A 14,770-nucleotide genomic window follows, 5' to 3' on the forward strand; every position below is an offset into this window, starting at 1 on the left:
AACAATCACCGTCATATCTCATCAATTTATTATAGAATATATTGAATAATTTTCTTATAATTTTAAATGGTAAATATGTTGGCAAATGTGTTTTTATATCTAAGTATTACAACACGGGAATAATATTATGTAGGAAACAAAATGGCACTTATGCCGGGAACGCCTGATCTATGTCAATTAAGGGCATAGACATGATATACCACTTAAAGACGCGTGACAGGCATTTCCCGATTGTATGATAAGTTCATTGCCCACGTTGCACTAGATAGCAACTCAATACAGAAAATTGAAATGGGAGAAATGCATTATGGGAAGTGTAAGATATCTTTTCTGGTAAAAAACGAAACTGCATCAATTGTACATTACAACACCGAAAAGTACACCGAGCCTCGGATACTAAATAGCACTTAGTCACCATTAATGGTACTAATGGTATGAACGATATTAACAAAATGACCGTTTTTATGATCAATTAACCAATTTGCGTCATAGACATCAAAAAACAGACGCTCAGATTATAGTACGTTTTAGCTATTAAAATAGAGTAACATGTTATATGTCGATATTGTGAATAGCAAATCTGAAGTGAGCAGTAGATTAATACTATTTTACGCATAACTTTCCAACAAGGTTTTCCTTGAACATTGAAGTTATTCACATTTTCGGTGAATAGAGGAAATGGCTAAAATCCACGCACCAATTGCTATCAACGGGAATGTACCCAAAACTAAAGATTCAGATGATGTTAACCTGCGATACGAGCTTCGTCATTTGCTTCGAGTCATGGCAGTGTTTGGACTCTACTTTACACCGAAAAGTTGGCAAGCATCTAATCATAAAATGCGCTATAAGAGCTTTCTTTATCCGGCGCATCGACTTTATTGTTTGTTCGTTCTTATTCTTCTCTTACTGAATGGCATCAAATCATTTGTAGGAATATGGTACATTGATGACAATTTCATAGCAATTCAAATAATTCTATGTGGTTATTGGTTGCAATGCTCAGTGAATTGCTGTATTTGGGTTTACATCTGCTATACAGACCAGTTACCGAATATCTTTAGATTCTGGCAACAGTACTGCCAGTCTTCTCCTGAGAGTAAAATGTATCATACTGCATTAAGCGTCACATGTGTTCGCCGTAGAATCAGAATCATCACCTATACATCTGTTGCATTCAGTGTGTTCTCTTCGTTCTTACCGATAGCAGCTCGTTTCGGTCCATTTGAATCATTTCGAAATGATACTAATTTCATGATCGCTCCAGTAGTTGACCCCATTATTGTAACGAATCTCGAATTGGTAATCGCAGCAAATTACAGTAATGCTGCTTTTGCGTTGCCAACATCATTCCTGCTGATAATATGTACTATACTTTCTTGTCAATTCAAGAAGTTTACGGATTATTTCGCCAAGTGTATGCAGGGTGAAAACCGGTTCAAGCAATGTCTTATTAAGCTTCGTTTGCAACACCAATATCTTTCGAAAGCGGTATTCCTTGTTGATGAAGCCTTCTGCTTTTACTTAGCAGTCACTTTCGGGTCTTCAATTCTACTGGCATGTTTCCAGATGTATCAGCTTGTCGTTGTGAAGAGTTTTAGCAGTGTAATCACAACTCTTATGACCATATTTTGGTTTTGCATGGTGTCAATACAGTTCAGTTTGGTTGGAGTGCTTACTGCACAAGTTCATGAAAAGGTAAACTTCATTTAATAATTAAAGTCATTTGGTAACTTAAGGAGCGCTTTAAGTTTCTACTTTACGACGCATCAAATCTGAGGTAAACCTTTCCTGCGATGTCTGGTGTTTTGCAAAAGATCTTTTCTCTAATTACGTTATCAAAATATTAGGCAAAAATCCAAATGGATTCCATAAAATAACGCATTATTGTTTTATTTAAGGTCCAGGACCGCAGGCTTCAAAATTGTTCGTGACGAGACCAGAGTCAATTGATATTATTTCCTACGCAAACATCAATTTGGAAACGACAAAATATAAATATTATATTCATTTGTTCCACACAGGCTCACAGTATTGCCAATCATATCCACGACATTTGTGTCTTTGGGTTCACAACACATGAAGAAGTCACGCAGGTATGCTGAATGTATTTTGTATTCTCCAATTTTTAATTGTACAATTTTATGACCATATCCCTCAATAATTCCAGGTGAAATAAAACAAAAATGTCATCATAAACCAGGAAAAGCAAGGAAATTGGGTGTTTTGGACGCATTTTGTGCAAAAATTTCTCCTACTCAGAGGGCACCCTCACAATGGGTCATCGGCATATGTGCATTTTGTCAGCATCTCCCCCTGTTGAGAATCTTCCTAAGCCAGTGGGAATGAATCTTGAAACTGCTACCTTTTATATTATGCAGACTGTGTCCATTATGCAAAATCAAGTAATAACAATTAAGGATTGATTACAGTTATAATTCTGCATTTGTTTCAGATGAATATGTTTATGGCTAAATTGAACGGGTCGCCTATCGCATTCACTTTGTGGAATATACTGCCTTTGACAAAAGAGTTCCTTTTAACAGTAAGTATGAATTATGAAAAACCAATCACGCAATCCGTTATATAGGTTATATACATGCCTGGGCGATACATGGAAATACGACGAGTAACTATTTGCTTGCATGCCATCTGACAAGATTGCATTAAAGTCGCTGAAGTTGACAAGATATATAGCCACAAAAGTACTTTTTAGGGTTTGATGCTTCAAAATGGTTTATTTTCTCTCATTATATGACATTTTTGTTGTAATAGTACCAAAATTCATACGCACTGCTTCGATGTTTAGTAAATATTCGCCCTACCATATTGTAACTTTCAGCTTCGAGGGCGCACTGCCCTTTTAAGGTGTTTACGGTTCAGTGCGTTAAAACAAGAAAAGTCGCAGGTCAACCTGTGTTGAGTTTTTGATCATTTGGCATCTACATCATATAGTTTCACCTGATATTAGTGGTATTTAACTGTGAGAGTTCTGCATATGAGAAAATTCCACCCGAAATTAGCTATTTTCCCATTGAAACCCATGTAATACACAATTAGTGGTGTTGAACGGATATATCTCCTTAGTTACGCAATACGCATGATGTATTTTCGACACAAATTGACTTCCGGTAGAGTAAAACCAAAGTTAACGTATTGAATGAAGTTTCATTTGATCAACATTGCGAGTTTCTCCCTTTTGCAAACTCCTTTCACTTTTCAAAGAGTATTTTTTCATAGCGCCTTTAATGTCACATTCATTCCAATAACGTCCCAGTAATACAATGAAGACTGGCGACAGTTGAGCACAAATAACCATGACGTCATTGCCCAAGACAGTTTCGGCGCGGGAATTTTATCACGTGTTCAGAGATGACTGTTTTTGTTCGTTTTTTATGGTCAATATGAGTTTGTTTAAAAAAATGTGATTCGTGCTTGATAATTATTTTTCTAACACATAAGGCATAATGATGTAATTGTCGGAGACTTCCATTAAGGGGTTGTTTGGAATGACAGGTGAGTCAGGGGTCAAAAACAAAATTGTTACCTTTTTGACCTCAGCACATGTGTATTTATGATCTGCCATACAAAAATTAAAAAAACAATACCTTAAAGTATCATTTTTTAATGTTTTTTGTCATAATCACGCTTTTCTACAAATTTCATCTGTTTGTACCGGTGGCGTGTCTGTTGCCAGGTAGGCCTACATGACAGCATAGACACACGTTACAACCTTGAATAATAATACATGACGTTATATTCTTCTTAACCTATCTTAGAACTACCCTCCAACGTGCCTATTATTTCAATTGTTATACTGTTCTGGTTGGTTTATTGCATATACTGTATAGAAATTATGCAATATGACGTCGAGCATGACAAGAGTCATCTTCATTCAAATAAAATTCAGGTACCCGTAAGGTACCACGGAGCAATTCGCACGATAATACAATAAAACAGATGAAAGGTATGAATGGTTGTGGAATCGAATTGCAGACCTGTCCCTCTGTCACCTTAGAACTACATCTCGTAGGCAATGGTAGGTAATAAACCAACCGGAACGGTATAACAATTGAAATAACAGCATGTCTTGGTCTCAATTCAAGATGTGCGATTTGGACACACATGAGTGACCGGACAGCATTAATCTGCATTTTTGGGAAATCATTTATTGGGGAGTTGTGAGTTAGTTTGCAGAGTTTTGCAGAGTTTATATAGACGTAACATGATGATGCATGTGTGGGTGGGGCTTGTGTTATATGTGGTTACCTCATCATTTCGGCTTAAAATGTTCGGTGTGATGTGTGCTTTGTGTGATAGCACCTGTGCGAAGTTGAGGACTTACATTTCATTTATTATTAATTTTCTAATAGACAGACACGTATAGCAGAAACAGTTTCACCTTAATTTACTGGTCTTCCACATGATAGTTATTTATAACAGGAATGTACAACATTTAACACCATAATGTGAAATTCTTGTCAAATTTGAAATAATATACGTAATAACATTTAAAGCCGAAATGATGAGGTAAATGAAATAAATAAATAAATAAATAAATAAATAAATAAATAAATAAATAAATAAATAAAATAATTAATTAATTAAAATTTCACGTTCAAACGTCGTCACTTTATGCCTTCCAAATAATGTACATTTTCCTGATTTTTGCCCTTAACTGGTGGCATTATTTTCATAAAGTCATTGAGGTTAAATGTTTCAGTGAATTAAACATTCATGCAATATGAGGGGCTTTCTTTTTGTTCACAATTAGGATAAAACTTAATTAATATTCAAGACAGTGTCAGTAAGTTATGGGTTACACGCCGATATTCTTGAGGTCATTAGTCCAAAACCCAGTAATTTTGTTCTATACCCTCAACTTCACTAACTTATAACCTAAGCTTTAATCCTAAACCTAAACCTAGCCCTATAATCCCAAACCCTAACCCATGACTCTCTGAATCCTAACTCTCACTTCTAACTCCTCACCCCGCAACCCTTAATACACACACACCCCACACCTCACACACCGCGTAGCACCCACATCCACACGCCATCGACCATGTCGACTTCAAACATATCCCCATATCAAGTCCCAAAGACCTCACTCTGCTCTAACACCTATTCTACCATATAATAACTCGTCATTAAAAAACTATAAAAAAATTTACATGCTGCTGGAATATGATTTTTAGCTGTTGTTTTGTTGCTCCTCCTACTCGTTGGCTGATTTATACTTCAACAGTTCCTCAAACACGGTTGTTTGATGGGATCATTTATTAGTTTTTCAAACAAAACATCAGGTATAACCAAATTTTAGGCTTAAATAGCTAAAAGTGATATCGTGCTAATGTATGCAGATGCTTTTGAGTCATTCTCAACTTTAATTTCCCCTTTTTTTACAAAATTATTCACTTTTATAGTAAAGCTTTTTCGGATATAAAATGTATCTACATTGTATTAATGACAAAATTGGTGGCGCTATTTAGTTACTGGAAATTACCCTTTCAAGCTTTTAATACAAATAATTCCTTTTATTGTTTGATAAAAAATGTTTATAAAATGTCCTTGTTGCTTGTTTCACCTATTCCAACTGTTTTAATGGCGGTAATAATCACCTAACCCTTGCAAATGAAGAAATGTGATTTAGGATAAATAGCGCCATCTATAGTTTGCATTTAGTTAATAATGAAGCCAATTCTATATACATCAAACAGCCGTGCAAAGCAATATCAGAAAAGCCACTATCTCATTGTTCATTGGCCCGCAGTATGCGCTCGCCCCGGGGCACTCAACTTTAGAATTGATGGGTATATGTGCCTACAAGCGTCGCGAAATAGGGGCATATCAGTACAAAACGTTGGGTTTTTTTTAATAAAAAAAGGGTCATGTACAATCAAAATGAAAAAGGGGTCATTGGGTATAGTATTTTGAAAACTGAAGGTGCATGGTCATCGGGTATAGTCGGCTTCAAAAGAGGGGCATATATTGACAGGCACATACCGTCACCTCTAAAGTTGATGCCCCCCCGGGTGCTCGCATTATATTTTGTTCATGGCTCGGCTTTTAAAACTCCCGCACATCACAATAAGGCTATTGAAAAGTGTATAGAATAGCTAATGATAGACCGGTCCCTGCGATTAGTCGCGGGCCCGAGCGACAATATAGTAAACACATCGAGTTTATAACACAAGTGACAGAAGTCGTGAATTATGGACTGTTTGATTGAACTTCTACTAGCAAAATATGGAATAATACTATCACAAGACACCAATCGAGATGATGATACCAGCCATAGTGGAAGGCTTGTATTTGACCTTCTTATGAATCCAATTTCGTGGCGAGAAGTTGAAAAGGTAATGTATATTTCAAGAAATTTGGGTTCAAAAATTCCGTATCAGCTCGTATCATCAATTCCGTAAATATGGCGTATAGAAGCACAACTTGACAATAAACTGAACTATTTAAACGCAAAGGACGCACTGAATACACGTAAATTTGTGTTTCCTTGCTGGCGGAAAAGTTGCAGAACTCTTTTTTGTCAAAAAAGTTGGACAATTTATGAATTATGATTGGCAAAATAGCGAAAGGAAATAGACTTTTCCAACCATGTAAAACTACACTGGGTTGTTGACATGGTCGACATACATTAAGACATATGCATGTTCCTAAAGTAGGAGGTAAGTACTATAATTATTTGTTTAAAGTGCTCAACATACCAGCAAAAAGTAATAGGTTCATCAGAGTACAGGGACTTTGTGAAATACTGGATACAAAAAAAAAGTGCGTGAGCCGATATGCAACATCAAATATAAAAGCCGATTTACATAATTTCCCATGACCTTACAGAAGTGATCATGCTCAAATATAAAACTATAGAGTTTGGTCCTTGATATGCACCATCAATTGTGTACTTGTGATCAATATTGCTAGGCAAACAATCACAGCAAACATGCCAAAATCCTCCCATTTCTCCTCCATTTACAAATAAATAAACCCATCCCTTAAAGCTGTATTTCACACTTTGTTCTTTCCAGGTTGTTGGAGTCTATATTACCTACTTTGCTTTGGTTGCTCAATCATTCTGAAGCTGTACAATTCTACTGATCTGAAGCCAGGGCCAGATTAACCTTTTTGGGGTTAAGGCCAGGCCAAAATTTTGAGGCCCCCAAAAGCACAGTGAGGAAGGCATGTGCACTAAGTGGCCAAGTTTTGGATTAGATATAAGATCAACGGTGTCGGCGGGAGCATTATAATTAAGAGGGAGACGAGCGTAGAATTTACATGACATTTCGCGCCAAAAATTCAGTTTAGACAATTTTAGTCCAAATTGAAGCTGAATTTTACTATATAACAGGCCAATGCGCGCAACATTTTGCACTTTTATACCCTATTTTGGCCGATATCTTAACTAGTTTTTACAAATATAATTATCATTAGTTTCAGCTTTTCTTCAAAGTGGGTGTAGGTAAGCAACACAAGTCCTGAAAATTACTCAGCCAATTGCAGGTATTAAATAAACATGTACAAAACATATTGATTACGTCATATAGATTGTCCCCGTAATAATCATGATAATCGCAACTACGTAAATAGTGATGGGTTTATAAACTGGCCTCAAAAAGAAACTTATAATTTTTCATAAGGTCATATCTTAAAATCCTCTCCATAAAAATGAACAAAAATTGCACACAGGATTACTTCAATACGCCACTCTAAACACATGTCGGTAACCAAGCAGTTGTCCAACTGACACAACAGCAAAATGCACTGACATGGAACACCTTCATGGACCAAAATTCACAGCCCAACAGATTTCTTTAGCTTGGGTTCCAATTATTCGCCTGTACATTAACAAAAATTACACACAGGATAACTTCAATGCTCTACTCTAAACACATGTCAGTAACCAAGCAGTTGTCCAAGTGACACCACAGTAAAATGCACTGACACGGAACAGCTTCCGGGACCACATTCACAGGCGAATAATTGGAAACCAACAACAAATTATAAGTTTCTTTTTGAGGCCAGTTTATATAAAATGATTTCGTTGTTGTAAAGACAAATACAATTCTCCTAAGGAGAGCGTAGAATCTTGGTCACTTTGGTAAAATAATAATGACATTAATAATTGTGACATTTTCCAGATTTAACATTCGAGATTTTTTTGCTTGGTGTTTTAGCACCACGACACGTATAATCCCGTCTGAATGAATTGTGAGTGCTTTGATTGTTTGATCTTAAAATACATGCAATTTATGAAAATAGTAGAGAGAGAGAGAGAGTGTGTGTGTGTGTGAGAGAGCTCTCGTAAAACCGTAAAAGTGGGGACATTTGCATCTATTTTCACCGCATTAGCGAGGACCTAAATCGCAAAAATGTCCCCATAAGGACAGTAGGCCGATAGAATGATAACGATGCCGTTATAGTGGGGCCTCTAGGTATGGTATCCTCGCTTATCTGGTTGTTATGTCCATATAAAGAGAGATTACATACTGCAGTTACTGTCCGTTTTCCTATACACAATACACAGTGCTCTTTCCCATTGACGCGTGACCTTTACAAATAGCCCTACGTTAACAGTATGGGGATATGACTAGTTAACGTCGCTGTGTGAAAAATAACCGGCCAATATTAAAAGTACTCTTCTAAAGTTCTAGAAAATATAGTTTTTAACATGTCCTAAATTTTTAGCTAATTTAGATGTTTGGAAATATTCGTACTTTGGTGTTTTAGTTAATGTTATAGGTAATAGTACATTGCCTAGTTAACGTCGCTGTGTGAAAAATAACCGGCCAATATTAAAAGTACTCTTCTAAAATTCTAGACAATATAGTTTTGTAACATGTCCTAAATTTTTAGCAAATTTAGATGTTTGGAAATACTCGTACTTTGGTGTTTTAGGAAGGATATGTAAACGACAGATAACACCAAAAATATGAAGAAATTATTTCTAAACCGTGTTAAGTCAAAAATCATTATGTTGCTCATTTTCAAGAATGCTGGTTTACAAAAAGCACGACATTGTCTAATTTCGTGAACAAAGCCACACATAACATTGTTTCCTTTCGTTTTCTTTATAATCGGTTACCCAACTGAAGCTATGAATACCAGCTTTATTGCGATATCGCACATGAAAACAGTCACTTGTGCACAACCAGAGAAGATCCGATTTAATCAGTTGAGCTGTTTCAATGAGTGTTATCTTGGTTTAATAGCTTTTAATGGGGTTAAGTCCTGCAAAGGTCGAGATGAATTCTACTGTAGACATGACTGCATCATGAGGGGCGTGAGAAAAAAATGTGTGCACATCCAAAATGGCCCCCATAAAGCAGGTGAAATGTGATAGTCCCCACTATAGAGGCCCTGCATGAAATTATCGATTGGCTCCAAACAAAGGATTTGAGCCAGTGTCCTTCACCGTAGTTATGGCGGAGTGCAGTCCATTCAATCAAATGTTGTCATCAACCTATTTGATCGTAGTGCAGGGTTATGTGTGTGAGACGAACTGTCACGGTAGATTGCAATCATGCTTTTGTTGAATGCATTTGAGTAGTCCGCCATATTTACGGGATGATACGTCACATGCAAGGCCTCAATTTGCTCTCCCAACTTCTTAAGGAAGCATACGACGTATATCGGGGTGAGAAAAGGGGTATGTCAAAATTGAAATAGGGGGCGCTCTATTGTCTAGTGGCATCGAAACAAAAATTCTAGGACGTATGGTTAGCGTCTTCTGGAGACCTAATTTTAGACCATGTTAACACTATTTGGCAAGGGAGAAAGAGACAGAGAGAGAGAGAATATGAACATTAAAACATACACTTATGTCATTGCATATGTGACCTACTCCCACAAAATGATCGTAAAGTCGCAAGTTCAGAATTTCGAGACGTTCTGTGTTCAGTTGATGTTCTTTGCTTAAAGACACATATATTGGCAGTGGCATGTCCTTTGAGGGGACAGAATTTAGTACAGCATATTATGTCACACAAACGCATACGCTGACTATACAGCAACCACTAACTTTCGACTTTATGCTCATTTCGTGGAAACAGGTCACATAATGACCTACTTCTAAATATTGATTATTTAATTTTCTCCACCATTTATTCACATTTTTTTCCTTAGTAAGTAGCGTTACTTAATTTTTCTTGATGATAACAAGTTGATGATAATGATTATAACTGGTTGAACTACTGTTATTTACAATGTTACTACTGGCTTATACATCTTGGTGTCCCACGAGCAAAGAGAGAAAGAGGGCGGCAATGATCAGCTGGCTGATGTAGGTTGGTAACATCATCAGCTGGTTGATGTAGGTTGGTAACATGCAAACATTACAATTATGATGTTGGTAACATGCAAACATTACAATTATGATGTAGGTTGGTAACATGCAAACGTTACAATTATAAGCAAGCAACCTGGTTTGTAAAAAGTACCCGTCATCGAAATGCGCGTTCTCTAGAAAATTTTTAATTGCGGAAAAATATTGTTCATATTAGAGTCATTTTCACTGAGAAGAAATTATCAAATTTAAGCGTTCTTGATACATTTTGTTCTGCACTTGGATACCTCGTTATGATGGCAGCCATTGTTTTTAAAGGTGTGTAGACCTTTTTTGAAATTTGCCTCTTCAGACCAAATTTAAACATATTGACGAGTACACTAATTCGGCGCCTAAAGCGCGGGGAGGCGCGGCGTTGTCATCACTGATCCGTCTTGTGTCATCAACATGATCTTTTACTACTCTATATTCCAGAAAAATACAGAACTAATTTTTTTGAATAAAAAAAAATATTATCCTGTTATGCCAAATGAAACATAGCTAAATCCTAATCCTTTAGTTAGTCCGCCAGGAACGTAATTTCGTCGATACAATAGAGCAAACTACGAGATTTTGAATAAACCGTCTTAATAAGACGCCTTATTATTACGATAGAAATATTAGTCGAACACGTATGCGATGTTCATAACACAGTACATACACGGCGTGTGGGCCGGTCATATACACACACATCAAATGATCGTACCGTATTACGACCGCCGGAGTAACACACATTAGCGCTGGTAGTAAATTTCTAAGAAATACTAATCTATTTTATAGAAATGTTACAATATGGCTTTAATTTTAAAGAATTTGTCCCATATTCCATGTATACGTGTAACAATATTTGTGCGCACTGCTTATATTTATATGCAATCATCGCGTAACAGACATTCCGAGATTTAGATTATATTGATTAAGAATGACTCATGTTTTGCAAAACTATCCAGACGCGTCAATAAAAACTGATCAGTCTCAATGTCTCTTGCTACTTCGTGTGATTTACATATAACCGATGAGGGCGTTGTACCCACCCTGAAACAAAGGAGAAAGATGAGTATATCAATGATATCATATTGCATAAACACCTGGCACATTTTCATTTCATATTTCATTTCATTTCATATTTTATTTCCATAAAAATCAAAGACATTACAAAAATATATATATATATAAACACGGTACATATGGAGGAAAAGGCTGGAAGACCAAAAAGGCCTGAAGTTAGCCTTTCCCTGAAATCAAATGAAATTAACAAAATAAATCAACATTACATAACATAACCAAAAGACAAGGGAAGGGGAGGGGGGTGCTCACGGAAAAGATTAATTATATTTAGAGATCAATTTTGTTTTGAATTGATTACGGAAATGTCTAACAGATTTTGAAGCTTTCAGATTTTCATCTAAAGAATTCCAAAGAATGGGACCTCTTGTACGTATGGCATGATCAGAAAAGACTTTCTTATTGTTGGTTAGATTTAGGTCATTTACATATCGTGTCTTGTAGTTATGTATGTCAGAACGTTTGGTAAAATAATTATCAAATGAACAGGGCAGCTCATTTATAGAGTGCCTGTACATGAATGTACCTATTTCTAGTGTGTACATATCTTCAACTTTTAATATGTTATAATTAGCAAACAATGGCTCTTTGTGGTCTCTATAGTGAACGTTTGCCACCGTTCTAATAGCCCATTTTTGAATTTTTACAATTTTATTTAGGTAAGTTTTACATGTATTTCCCCATAAAAAGTACTCCATAATTCAAATAAGGCAATATTAACGTACAATAAAGTGTAAATAAAATACGACTTGGAACAAAATGTTTCAATTTATTCATGACACCGACATTTCTTGAAATTGTTCTAGATACGCAATCTATGTGACATTTCCAAGTGAGACATTCGTCTATTAGTACACCAAGGAATTTAGTTTGATGTACTCTTTCTAAAGCCGTGTGATCTAGTGTGATTTGCAGGTCTTGATTCATCGATGCCATTTTGGGTGTGCCAAGTATCATGTAATTTGTTTTGGTAGCATTAATTGACAATTTATTAGCTTTAAACCAATTGCTTACTTCCTTTAACTCTTCATTAACAAGGTTTGTCTGGCGTTCTACGTTTTTATGGGAGTATAAAATGGTGGTATCGTCTGCAAAAAGGACGAATTCGAGTACTTTAGATGCATTAGTTATATCATTAACATAGAGTATAAATAGAAGTGGCCCCAGGATTGAACCTTGTGGAACACCACATATAATATCGTGTGATTCTGATTCATAAGAATTATAATAAACATATTGTTTTCTGTTACTTAGATAATTTCTGAACCATTCTAACACAATACCACGAAAGCCATAGTGTTCTAATTTATGTAAGAGTATGTTATGATCGATTGTATCAAAGGCTTTTGATAAGTCCAGAAATATTCCAATAGTTGTTTCGTTTCTTTCAACTGCTGCAGTAACTTTGTCTACCATTTGCTCTATAGCCATAAAGGTGGAATGTTTTGACCGAAAGCCAAATTGTTTGGGGTTAAGGATTTGCTTATTGTCAATGTAATCCGTACATCTGTTAAAAACCAACCTTTCAAGAATTTTTGAAAAACACGGTAGGAGAGAAACTGGACGATAGTTTGAGAATGCCTCAGCATCATCTTTTTTGTATAATGGTATGACTTTTGCTATTTTTAATTTATCAGGAACAATCCCAGTAGATATAGACAAATTAAATATCATATTAAGAGGTTTGGCAATTTCATTACACACTTTTTTAATGATTAGATTGCCAATATTGTCATGGCCTCCACTTTTGTTTATGTCGAATTTATCAATAATTTTTACAATATCGGATTCAACAATAGGCTTCATATACATATTACTGGTCTTGTTTTCACTGAGATAAGCGAAATATTGCTTTCCTGTGTTTTGGATATTTGATGCAAGCTTAGGGCCTACGTTTACGAAAAAGTCATTGAACTGATATGATATTTCTTTAGGATTGGTAATAGAACTGCCATCTTTAGCTTTAAATTTGCTCTGTGCAGATTGTTTCTTTCCTCGTCCAATAATATTATTAATTGTTTTCCATGTTTGCTTCATATTATTTTTAGCATGCTCAAACTTGGAAAAGAAGTATTTGCGTTTTGATTTTCGAATAAGCATTTGCAACTTATTTTTATATGTTTTGAATATTTGAAATTTTTTGTCGTTTGGAGATTGAATGTATTGTTTATATAACATATTCTTTTTGTTAATACTTTTAACAATCCCTTCGTAATCCATGGCGATATTGGTTCTTTTCTTCTATTACCAGTACATTTCTTTAACGGAATACATTCGTCGTAAAGCGTATTAAAGGTGTCAATGAATTTATTATAGTCATCATTTGCATCAATATTATCAAGAATTTCACCCCATTTAACGTCGGATAGTTTTGTTTTAAATTTATCAATATTCTTATTATTATGATTTCTTTTATATATAACGTCTTTCGTTTTACACGTTCGATTTTCTACTTCGAGGTTGGTCGATAAAGTAGTTGGAAAGTGGTCACTTATGTCAGTAATCATAATTGTTGATTTGATAATATTTTCATTATTTGTAAGGATATTATCAATAATTGTAGCAGTTGATTCTGTGATTCTTGTTGGTTTATAAATAGTAGGTATTAATGAATAGGAGTAAAGAAGTTCAAGGTAATCATGAGTAGCTCTGTCTCTGTCTACTTTAAGTAAACCGATGTTAAAATCACCCATAATATAAATGTGTTTTTTATCCAAAGTTAACTTCTTTAAAATAGGGTCAATGTCTGTAATGAAATTATCGATTGAAGTGTGTACTCTGTATAATACTCCCACTAAAACATTCTGATTAGATTTACATTCAATTTCAATAAAACAAGATTCAAAATTTGAATTGGCATGACAAAGATCTTTTCTGAGTTTATACTTTACTTTATCAGAAACATACATGCAGACACCACCTTTTTCCCGACCAGTCCTGTTCATATATTCCAAATTGTATCCAGGAATATTAAAATAATCATGAGGTTTATCTTTCAAATGAGTCTCTGAAATACCAATTACACTGAAATTTTGGTCCAATGTATTTAAACAATTTTTGAGTTTTTCGAAATTTTTTGATACGCTTCTGATATTGGCATTTAGTATGTTAAATTTTCCACGACTTGCATCTGGATCTGAACAGAACTGTGCAGGGGTAACATATGAGCATTCGTGCATATCATAGTTTGCACTGTTTACAATATCATTATAATTTTTATTATTAAAACTGCAATCCAGTGTTAGGGGATTAAAAATCATCTTATCATATTTTTCTAGGTCTACATCTTTCATATTTTTAACGTGGGGGGACTGGTTTAAATCGTGTACTTCAGCCTCAATGTCAGAATTTGAATTGTCACAATTATCAGAA

General features: G+C 35.2%; 2 protein-coding genes across 2 annotated transcripts in view; one reads left to right on the top strand and one right to left on the bottom strand.

The window, feature by feature from the left end:
* Positions 1–453: 453 nt before the first annotated feature.
* Positions 454–8,023, top strand: LOC140146149 (uncharacterized). The gene is made up of 4 exons (XM_072167909.1): positions 454–1,698; positions 2,025–2,096; positions 2,456–2,545; positions 7,041–8,023. Exons 1-4 carry the CDS (start codon positions 679–681, stop codon positions 7,089–7,091), a joined length of 1,233 nt encoding a protein of 410 aa, XP_072024010.1. The 5' UTR covers positions 454–678; the 3' UTR covers positions 7,092–8,023.
* Positions 8,024–9,293: 1,270 nt separating this feature from the next.
* The window catches only part of LOC140171567 (uncharacterized), a 40,897-nt gene continuing 35,420 nt past the window's right edge, over positions 9,294–14,770 (bottom strand). The window contains exon 20 of the mRNA XM_072194846.1: positions 9,294–11,368. The gene's annotated coding sequence lies outside the window, so the exon portion shown is untranslated. The remainder of the gene's footprint in view (positions 11,369–14,770) is intronic.

This window comes from Amphiura filiformis, chromosome 2, assembly GCF_039555335.1.
Source record: "Amphiura filiformis chromosome 2, Afil_fr2py, whole genome shotgun sequence".
NCBI classification, from domain to species: domain Eukaryota; kingdom Metazoa; phylum Echinodermata; class Ophiuroidea; order Amphilepidida; family Amphiuridae; genus Amphiura; species Amphiura filiformis.

Coding starts and splice junctions, on each gene's coding strand:
- LOC140146149 (XM_072167909.1), top strand. CDS start 679: ATGGCTAAAATCCACGCACCAATTGCTATCAACGGGAATGTACCCAAA. Junction 1,699..2,024: donor CTGCACAAGTTCATGAAAAG/GTAAACTTCATT, acceptor TGTTCCACACAG/GCTCACAGTATTGCCAATCA. Junction 2,546..7,040: donor CAAAAGAGTTCCTTTTAACA/GTAAGTATGAAT, acceptor TGTTCTTTCCAG/GTTGTTGGAGTCTATATTAC.